A 10890-nucleotide genomic window follows, 5' to 3' on the forward strand; every position below is an offset into this window, starting at 1 on the left:
ATGCTTTAGAGAGTTTTGTACGAAAATCTGAGACATATTGCAAAATATTCAGACAATCATCATCGTCTGATAGGAATTTCTCTTTAACGAGCTTGAGTGGGCCACGGACTGTATGTCCAAATACAAGCTCAAATGGGCTAAAACCAAGAGACTCTTGAATTGACTCTCTAACAGCGAAGAGCAGAAAATGAATTCCTTCATCCCACTGCTTCTCTGTGTCAAAACAGTAGGTCCTAATCATGTTTTTCAAAGTTTGATGAAATCGCTCAAGAGCACCCTGACTTTCTGGATGATAGGCGGATGACCTATACTGTTAATGCCTAGCTGATCCATTACTTGTTGAAAAATACCAGACATAAAGTTGGAGCCTTGATCGGACTGGACACATTTAGGGAGGCCAAATAAAGTGAAAAATTTGACTAAAGCTCTCACTATAGTCTTTGTCTTTATGTTTCTCAGTGGTATGGCTTCTGGGAACCGAGTTGATGTACACATAATTGTCAACATGTACTCATTTCCTGATCTTGTTTTTGGTAGGGGCCCAACACAGTCTATTAGTATCCTACTAAATGGTTCTTGAAATGCAGGAATTGGCTGTAAAGGGGCCTTTGGAATGGTCTGATTTGGCTTTCCTACCATTTGACATGTGTGACAAGTTTTACAGAAATGTGCTACATCCTGCCTGAGATTAGGCCAATAAAAGTGACTGAGAATTTTATGATAAGTTTTCCTGACTCCTAAGTGACCAGCCCAGGGGGTTTCATGGGCTAGGCGCAATATTTCAGCATGGTAGGGCTTTGGAACCACAATTTGATGTTTTATAGCCCAATCGTCATCAACCAAAACATCTGGAGGTCTCCATTTACGCATGAGAATACCAGACTTTGTATAATAGGAAACAGAGCTATCTGAAGTTTTACCTTCATCATCTACCCTGTCAAACAAAGACAAAATATCTGGGTCTTTGTGTTGTTCTGCAATGAGATTTGATCTAGAAAATGTCTGACTTTGGTCAGCAGAAGTTTTACTGGAAGTTTCAAATCCACGAGGGATAACGGAATGATCCGTGTCAAACACCTGACTGAGAAAGGTGTCATTTAAGTCAACATCTGTGACATTATTTTTGAGAGTATTTTGATTCTCGGAAGTTTTCTTTGACATGGCTCGAGTAATGGCACATGAAGGAAATAAATCGGGTATCTCTTGTTCAATTGGCTCTGGATCCTGATCTAAAGTAGGATTATCAGTCACAAGTGGATTAGTAATGACCTTGTCCCCAGCAAGGTCGTTTCCAAGAAGAAGGTGAATCCCTTCAAAAGGCAAACAAGGCCTAATACCTAAAGTCACAGGTCCAGAAACAAAGTCCGAAGACAAATAGACATTATGGAGAGGAACAGGAATGTAGTCATTACAATCTACCCCCTTAATAAGAACTTTAGAACCTGAAAATGACTTTTCAGAAAACGGCAGGGTATCTGCCAACAAAAGAGACTGGGAAGCCCCGGTATCTCTTAAAATTTTGACAGGGGTAGCGGAAGAAAAATCACTAGAAAGTGATATAAAACCATCATGAATAAATGGTTCGAAATACCCATAATGCTATCTTGAGAAGAATTGACCTTGACCTCATTAATTGGGGATAAGAGGGGTTTAACCTCAGAAAATGTGTTGCACACATTATTAGACTCTAATTGAGTTGATGAAGAAATAAAGCCGGTTGGCTTAGATCCACTTTGACCACTTTGACCTTCACGTTTTCTTTTCAATTTGAAACAACTCTGACATTAAATGGCCGTCTTTCTTACAATAATTACAAGAAAGTGTACCAAACTGTTTGTCAGAAGGAGATTGAGACTTGGGATCTGATGATGTGGGAGTGTTACTTGAATTTTGTGAACTGTTGTCATTTGATTTTCTACTGTCCTTTGAGAAATTCTTGGATGAAAAGGAGGAGTTAAATTTACCTGCATTGTTTCTGTATGAAAAGGACTGGGATGGTTTGCTGAGAAATGAAGATTTGTGGGTCAATGAATAATCATCGGCCAAACGTGCAGCAACCTCTAATGTATCTGCCTTTTGTTCATTGATAAACGTCTTGATGTCACTCCGGATGCACCTTTTAAATTCCTCAATCAAAACAAGCTGTCGTAATTTGTCATAATTCTGACTGACCTTTTCAGAAGAGCACCAACGATCAAACAGTTGTTCTTTTGTTCGAGCAAATTCAACATAAGTTTGATCCTTCACCTTCTCACAATCCCTAAATTTCTGACGGTAAGCTTCAGGCACCAACTCATAGCCCTTGAGAATTAATTCCTTCACAGAATCATAATCTGAAGCCTGCTCTACTGACAACTGAATGTAAATTTCTCTGGCTTTACCCACCAAAGCACTCTGCAAAAGCATAGACCAGGACTCCTTTAGGCCAATTCAGACTCTGAGCAATTTTCTCAAAATGAAGGAAATATTTATCAACATCCTTTTCTTGGAAAGGGGGAACTAACCTGAAATGCTTAGTGATGTCAAACTTGTCTGAAGGGAAGAATTTTCCTGACTGTCCAAGCTCTAAACGTTTCATTTCTAACTGTAGTCGATGTTCTTCCAATTCTCTCTCCTTTTCTCTCTGTCTTTCTTCCATTTGTAATTCTTTCTCTCTCATTTGTAATTCTAGTTTCTTGATCTCCAAATTTGTCTGCATTTCTAATTCTAATTTTCTGAGTTCAGAGGTAGACTCGGGCTCATAATCTTTCAGGGTGGATTCCTCAAATTGGCCTAAATCAACTAGATGTTTGGCAATACGGTACTGTATTTCCCTCTTGCGCATAGATCTTTTGACTTCTACTTTAAGGAAATTGGCCAGTGTTATGAGGTTGTCTTTTCTGAGGGAATTAAATGTGTCCTGATCAAGGTCATCCATAAATTCGTCTGGTTTAAATTCCGCCATGATTAAATTTCGCTGAGTTCACAGTATACAGTAGTTTTGAAAAGGCTGTCAAAATGTTGTCAAACGGCTCAAAATATTCGTCTCCCGGACGAGCCCCCAATTTGTTACGTGCAGAGAAAACGAACAAAAGGGTGAACTCAGCAGTTTACGTTTAAACAGAATTTATTACAAAATAAAACTAATTGCTAAGTCAGGGATAGAGTACAAGCTTTAAAAGTGTACAGACTACTTATCTCAACTGGGACGGCAAAGCTCCAGTCTCAGAGTTGTAACAGTCAGTCGGATGAATGAACAGTCCGTTGGCTTGCAGGCTTGAAGCTGCACAAAGTCCACAGTATAAATCCAGCGTTGACAGTGAAGGTCTTGAAAAGTCTTGAGAATGACTACTGCTGGAGTTTAGTAACACACAAGAGACACGATCCCAAAAGTCTGACTGGAAGCTGTGCACGTCCCTTTTATAAAGGCATGTAAGAACAATCTAGAACTTTTATTGACATGCTAATTACTGTTCTAAAATTATCTCCCTTACACAACTAATCAACTTTCCAGAACATTCCAAACATGACTAATTGAATTCAAGGTTGTGAGGTCATCAAGGGCAGTGACCTTGAGAATGTTCTAGACTAATTGAACTCAGGTCATGATGAGTGTGGGGTAAATGACCTACATAACAATATATATACTTGTTAGTTCGAGATCAGCTGGAGTAGAGTGCTCAATACTAGAGTAGGGCTAAATACACAACTGAGTTGATCAGGATAATCTAAGATATTAAATTTCCACTACAAATTTGTTTCGTATAGGCTGCAGAGCTGCCTACACTCGTCGACGAGTGTAGGCGGCTCTGCAGCCTATACGAAACAAATTTGTAGTGGAAATGTAATATCTTAGATTATCCTGATCAACTCAGTTGTGTATATATATATATATATATATATATATATATAATATATATATATATATATATATATATATATATATATATATATATATATATATATATATATATATATATATATATATATATATATATATATATATATATACATATACACACACACACACACCAGTACAAGTATTTTATAATGGAATGACTAGAGAATGTGGTAATGCAACAACATCGTGGCTAATTGTTTGCATTGCTTGATTTTTTCCAAGCACACCTGTCAACATCTTAATCATTTACATATACTCAAGACAATAGCTATCTATCTATCTTGTCAGAAATGATATTGATTTTCTATTGGGTCTCCCCATCAAGCTTATTTGGTTGAGAAACTTAAAAGAGTCTAGACAAATTTCTCATTTCTGCAACCAGTCATCAGTAGCATCTGCTCAAGAAAAACAATCAATATTTTTTGTCATAGATTCTGTCTATATACACACACATGCAGATAAGTTGTAAGACGTAATATTCCTTTGAAATCCTTGGATCTATGGTTTTTGTTGCAGATTCTGTCTAAACACACCTGATATGAGAGCAGACAAAAGTTTTTAGACATAATATTCCTTTTTAAATCCTTAGATCCTATTTAGCATTAGCAGATGCACTGAATTTTTAAATTCTTTTTGTAATATAAACATAATAAATTGACTTTATTGACAATTTAAGAAATTTGAGATTTGCTTTCAATACCTTTTTCACAATTCATACATTATAATATAGTCATCTTTTTTCTGAATAGTGTGTGTGTGTGTTTGTGTATAAATTGTTGTCAACCTCTCTCATTCAATTTCTTTACACTTGCGGTCAGTCATCCTCGAGACATCCCTAGGTATTGTGTATTTTTCCTATACTTGTTTTCTGTATCATAATTTTTATCTAGATTTATTATTTTTATCATTAACGGAGATGTAAGTGGGGTTAATAACTAAATAAATCAATGATTAAAATATATCGGTATAGTTAATAACAGCTAAATAACAGTTGAGAAGTAATTTGTTCACTTTCTTCCCTTTCCTTTGTACTGGGCAGAAAGTTAATCAAAAATTATAATGGCAATGAAGGCAACTTCACACACCGGTTCCACCTTTGTTAGTGACATGGTATAGTGCTTAGAGCAATGTGGTTTCGTGATATTATAAGGGGAAACATGATGTTCCTCGGTTATTATACCAGCAGCTCTTGTAATAACATATATATATATATATATATATATATATATATATATATATATATATATATATATATATATATATATATATATATATATATATATATATATATATATATATATATTACACTGAGTGTACAACAGATTTAAATCTGGAAAGATGAACAAATCGGATATATATAGTCACATTGGTTGATAATGGGATGGCACTACAATTCTGTTCAGAATGGGCGAGTCCACAGTCATTTTTTAGCTTCATATTCCAAGGGTCTGCAGTCAGTCATACATACATACAACTAAACTTTGCTGTATTGCAGCGTCTGAACTTGTACGGTGAAACCATGGGGCAAAGACAAGGTTATAGGTAACGCTATTATATTGTGTTTGGGGGTGGCACTGTTTATCAAAGGTTGAAAAGTTAACAAGTTCAAACTCGACCTGTTTAATCATAGATGTATCGGTTTTGATACAACCGTGGATAAAACCGCGCGATCCTACATAACTAGGTGACTTCTAAAACGTCGGTGACAATCAAACCAGGAAGTTGATAGTGCAGTGGTAGAGATGTACGTGTTTCCAAAAATATTAAAACATAACGTCCCGAGCGATGTTAGCGGTATATGTTTTCCCAAAGAATGCCCACGACCTTTACAAGCGCTCCATTTATCGGCCCATTTATAACTGTATTGTTCACGGAGGGTCAAGCCTACACAACTCCACACTGCATGTCCGACACTGTGCAACACTGCAGGCCTGCCAGTACTCACCAACTTCGAGTAAGATTGCGGAAGTTGAGAACTCATTTCCGAGAAAGAAAACCTAGACCTATCAAAGTTGTACGATAAGACCGTCGAATTAGTCTTACTTACCTTAAGTTGCGACTTTGGTACGTTTCCATTTTTTTCAAGGTCTAAAGATTCGAACGCATGCCACAGGGCGTTGATGTGATCCTGTGTCGCCATATTGACTGCTCGGAAAAAAAAAACAAAGTTCGAGAAAACGGAAGCGAGGCTAGGGACGCTTCGTCATCACTTCCGGGTATCGAGTTTGACGGTGGCGCGCACCTGGTACCTGGGTACTAAGCTTGCGTGAGGGTCAGGACCGCAGCTCGACAACAGAGTATTGCTGAACGCAAGAAATGTGTGATCTGCCCAAGGATTGCCTCTGGTGCGTGCGGCGCTTCTTCGTTTAAAGCCGAATGAAATGTGAACGGAACTACTGTGTATACCTTCAAAGAAGCCAGTTCACACTGATTTTGTATTCCACAAGTTCAACTCATATGTTCAACCTGGCGATGTTGACCCTCTGCTTTAGAAGGGTCCTTCCGTCCAGTACCAGACTTTGTTGCGGTCGCAATTCACATCTGAGTTCTATAGCATTCAACTTTAATAAGTACTTTTCGAATTCAAACATTGAGGATATTGATGAGTTTATTCATCAAAATACCAAGATTTCAATCAATCATTTAACACCGGAAATAAAACTGCGATTAATTACACCTGAATGCAAATTATGGACTAGTCCCCATGAAGACTGTCATGTGTCTGATCCTTTCTGGGCTTTCTATTGGCCTGGTGGCCAGGTGTTGACCAGGTGAGTTCTACATAACCGTATGCCCTCATGTTTCTCAAAATCAAGACTTGTATGATTATTGTTTGGTATAAATAATCTTCAATACTATGCCACTGGTATATAGTCAGTTCTGGTTTATATCATTGATATTGCAGGAATGCATGCAGAGACTGTGTAGGATTTGATGAAATTGTGTTCATTTTTAAAAAAAGTCAATCTTAGGATGGTCTTATCATTTCTAGGGAGATTAGATTTGGGAATTTTTCTCAGCAAAACTGCTTGCTCCTCCGTCAACAGTTGTTCAGTCAGAAAGTTCTAAAACCAATGATGGATTGAAATTCCAATGCCCTCTAGAGGAATATTGGTAGAGAAAATTTATGAGGTACCAAATTAACTTGAATAGTAGCCCAGAATCAGTAATGATCTTGTAAGTTACGGCTTAAAGTGGCATCAGTAAAGTAAAATCATTTTGCTGGTGTCAAAGAGAGTCCGGAATTCAACCAAATGTAACACTCAGGCTCATTCAGTATACTGTTTGTAATATTGAGGTCTTGGAGGATTAGAAATGTGGAGCTAGAGGAGAACATGAAGATGGACCTTGCAATGTCATCAGTGTTTTTGTTTAGTGGCATTATCTAACTTAATTTTACCAGGATTCCCCAGTCATGTCATCTGGGTTCCCTCAGAATATCAGTGCAGTCGTATCAAGATACAGCATAGATGGTATAAGGGATTCCACTTACCCATGGAATGAAACTGCTTATTGTCGGTTACAAAGGGGAATTTTTTTCTGTTGTTTTATCAAGTAATATAAAATGATATTCCTAATATTCAGGGCATGAGTTCTACAAGGTGGCATTTGAATGCATCAAGTTCTACATTAATACACAATTGGCCAACATTTCTAAATTTGTACTTCTACTTTCTCCGTTGAGGGCGCACTTCACAAATTGCTTCCATAGCCCTGGAGTTGGCAGGACAAGTATGAGTTTTAATGAACTCAAAAAGTATGGAATCAGGGAAGGAAATGGCAATAAATATAAATAAATGAACATGAATATCAGCTTCACTGTTCACAAGTATCAAATGAGAGTGATATCAAAAATATCCTAAAAGTGGCAAGGTGATTGCACCATTGTTCAGCATAGTGTGTGAAAAGTAGACTTGGGTCAAGTCGGTGATTTAGTAAAATGAAATCATTTCTGCAAGTTATTATTGAGCATATGTTCTTAATTTTATGTGAATTTTTTTTACTTTGATGGCCACATTACGAGTATACACTGTCTTCACAGTGTTGTATAATAGTGTGGCATGTACACGTGTTGGATGAACTCAACACATAAGTACTGAGTGAATCTCACAATAACTCCGTACATCATGATTAACTCCACTGCATTGCATTCAAAAATAATTTTATTCACAAACTTTACCAAGTCTAGGAGATGAGGGCAAAGAATTAAAAAAAACCCTGAAAAGTGAGATATCTAATACATGCAATAATATCATGGCACAAATTGAGAAGCAATATTTGACCTGGTGAAAAGTATACCTTTGACAAAATAAAATTTTATCTAGTGCATGTATTTGTATCAGGAATTCCTAAAAGGTTTAGGAATATTACAGGTCAGAAGGCATGCTGATTGAGAATTGTATTTTGAACAGAGTGGTTGCCAAGGTTACTTATCTGATGAGGTTCAAATATGATTGAAACCTTAAGTCTTGTCTGATATTTTTTGGGAAAATGCAAGATATCAACAGCAAAATTAGTACTTCAAAACTACATAAAGAAAAAACATATCATAATATTATAAATCTGAGGTCGGGATTATGTGATAGCAGTGACAGCCTGAGTTCTTCCTGCTTACCTCTCAGGGGCACAAATAGCCATGGTAGAGCAATAAACACCCCAACTGCTTTTATACTATTTGTCTGCAGAATGCATTCAGATGAGAGTTTGGTGAACACTTACTATACTTGACACTGATAACAGATATAACAAAGTTAAGAACCCAGTGAGCTGTCAAGTTGAAATCATCAATGCATCATTGATGCATGAAAGTTTGCAATGTTGCATCATGTTTTCACATCTTGCACACACTGGTATAGACTCAACACAATCAAGCCATTCCAAAATTGATTCTGTGAGTTCAGGAATGTTTTGCTGGCACACTCCAAGAATCCTGCTATCATATATGACTTTGGCAAGTATTTCTCATCCAGGATTAATCAGTTGCAATGACTTTTTTTGCCAACTTGAAATTCTTTACAGATTCTTATTGGACAACCCTGACTACGTCCATGGAAAAACAGTGCTTGATGTCGGCAGCGGGTGTGGAGCCAGTGCAATAGCAGCTGCAATGCTTGGAGCAAAATATGTTCTAGCGAATGACATTGATCCAGGTATAAATAAATTTACCATATTTCCATGTACACGGATCCACTTTCACCGTGGAAAGTGATGGGATTTTGAAAACCTATGGTGATGAAAGGGTTCAATACAAAGGAAAGTTTTAACTCTTAGTATCGTTAATTATTGATTTCCAACATATTATCAACAAATTATAATTTTGGTCATCCAAAGTCATGTTCTTTCAGGGTCTGTTTTTCACAAATCATGATCATCTTTCAAACATGATTTTGTAGGTACATGCCAAAATGTTTCAATCTCCAGGAGATATCTGTTAAAAATATTTCCACTGAGACCAGCTCCTGATTTTGGATGCATGAAAGGAAGTGTATTTCAACATTCTTTGAGATAATATCTCATTGAAACAGAACACTACTTTTCATAAAGATCATCGATGACATGTCACCGGTGACCGCTTCGTACAGAAATACTGTTAGGATCGACTAACATGCTGACAAAGTTAGTCACAAGATGCTATTTTTTTGCTCTTTCCAGTTGCAGTTAGAAGCATCCAAGTCAACGCAAATCTAAATGATGTAACCATAGCAACCACAACACAAAATCTCATTGGCCAGTTCAGTCAACAATGGGACACAGTCCTCCTTGGAGACATGTTCTATGATGTTGATTTTACGACCAAGGTCACTGATTGGTTGCTTAGACTCCTGTCGCTGAAAAAAGCAAGCTTATTTCTGATTGGTGATCCTGGTAGGATATTTTTAAATCAGCATCCAATCAGGGGACACCTTAGCCAAGTTGGGAAATACAGCCTTCCCCAGCAGTGCAGAGAGGAAAACCATGGATTTACAGATGGCACTGTGTGGAGCCTTGCAAATGAACAGACTTAGTGTAAGTTTTCACCATAAATGTAATATGCCCAATAAAGGCAGTCCATATATGAATCATGTGAATGTCTGACCAAAACATCCCTTGTGATCAAAGGGTTAATTGAGTCAACGTATTAGTTTTGTATCTTCAGAGTTAAAAATCCAAAATTTGAAACTATAGCCAAATTTTTTGAAATTGACAAACTATATATACCACAAATGAATCATATTTACAAACCATACTTCAAATAAATCATGTGTACATGCAATGAATCTTGTCAGGGCAGCTATCTTTATCTGCCTCACCATGGCATGATTTGTCTTTTCAATTCTGCTGTCAAATGAGGTAGTGCTTACCTGATAGGTGATTAGCTCTCATGTTTACCATCCATTCTAAATAGAGTGTCCGTTTTGAAAGTACTGGTCAAATGCTTTGCCACTTGGTGTTCATGTCCTACTGCAGTCCCCAGGGAGGTACTTATTCAGACATCTCATACTTCTGACATTTCCAACCATGCATTTTTAAAATTTTTTTAATGTCTGGAACTTCTCATAACTACTCGTACAGTTTTCTTAATTTGTTTGTTGAATGTAATGTAATATCCGCGTTTTGATGTTTTAGGATCATGAGGATGGCTCTGAGAAATATAGTTTGCAAACGATCCGAGCAGACATCTTGGAACTTGTCTCTTCACATTTCAAATGCTGGTCACAAAGTGTTGTGACATGGGCAATTTTGTTGTAATCTGCTGAAATCTATTTCTCTGATAGTGTTACCAACAAGCTGCATTTTGTTTGACTTTCAGATTAAAAATAGTCTACTGACATAATTTTGGGCCAATAGTTATACAACTGAGAGAGCAAATCTGTGATACTGGTCTTTAATTTCACCAATTTCTGTAAATTATTCCAAAACAAATTGAAATAAATTATTTTAAGTTTGTGGCAGTATCACAATAAAGATGATCCGCAAAAGGTCTGTATTTTTACTTGTCATCAATTTATTTATTTTCCTCTTATATGCAA

General features: G+C 36.9%; 2 protein-coding genes across 5 annotated transcripts in view; one reads left to right on the plus strand and one right to left on the minus strand.

The window, feature by feature from the left end:
- Positions 1-6064, minus strand: part of LOC139145350 (switch-associated protein 70-like) — a 37236-nt gene extending 31172 nt beyond the window's left edge. For all 4 annotated transcript variants that reach the window (XR_011554909.1, XM_070716458.1, XM_070716459.1 and 1 more), the window contains exon 1: positions 5928-6064. Coding sequence is in view for 3 of the 4 variants with exons in the window: in XM_070716458.1 (XP_070572559.1) it covers positions 5928-6020 (93 nt within the window). In the remaining variant the exon portion in view is untranslated. The remainder of the gene's footprint in view (positions 1-5927) is intronic.
- A 192-nt stretch (positions 6065-6256) lies between these two features.
- On the plus strand, positions 6257-10627 carry LOC139145351 (electron transfer flavoprotein beta subunit lysine methyltransferase-like). Its single transcript, XM_070716461.1, has 4 exons — positions 6257-6651; positions 8900-9030; positions 9533-9886; positions 10487-10627. Exons 1-3 carry the CDS (start codon positions 6257-6259, stop codon positions 9883-9885), a joined length of 879 nt encoding a protein of 292 aa, XP_070572562.1. The 3' UTR covers position 9886; positions 10487-10627.
- Positions 10628-10890: the final 263 nt, after the last annotated feature.

This window comes from Ptychodera flava, chromosome 12, assembly GCF_041260155.1.
Source record: "Ptychodera flava strain L36383 chromosome 12, AS_Pfla_20210202, whole genome shotgun sequence".
Classification (NCBI taxonomy): domain Eukaryota; kingdom Metazoa; phylum Hemichordata; class Enteropneusta; family Ptychoderidae; genus Ptychodera; species Ptychodera flava.

Coding starts and splice junctions, on each gene's coding strand:
- LOC139145351 (XM_070716461.1), top strand. CDS start 6,257: ATGAAATGTGAACGGAACTACTGTGTATACCTTCAAAGAAGCCAGTTC. Junction 6,652..8,899: donor GGTGGCCAGGTGTTGACCAG/GTGAGTTCTACA, acceptor AATTCTTTACAG/ATTCTTATTGGACAACCCTG. Junction 9,031..9,532: donor AGCGAATGACATTGATCCAG/GTATAAATAAAT, acceptor TGCTCTTTCCAG/TTGCAGTTAGAAGCATCCAA.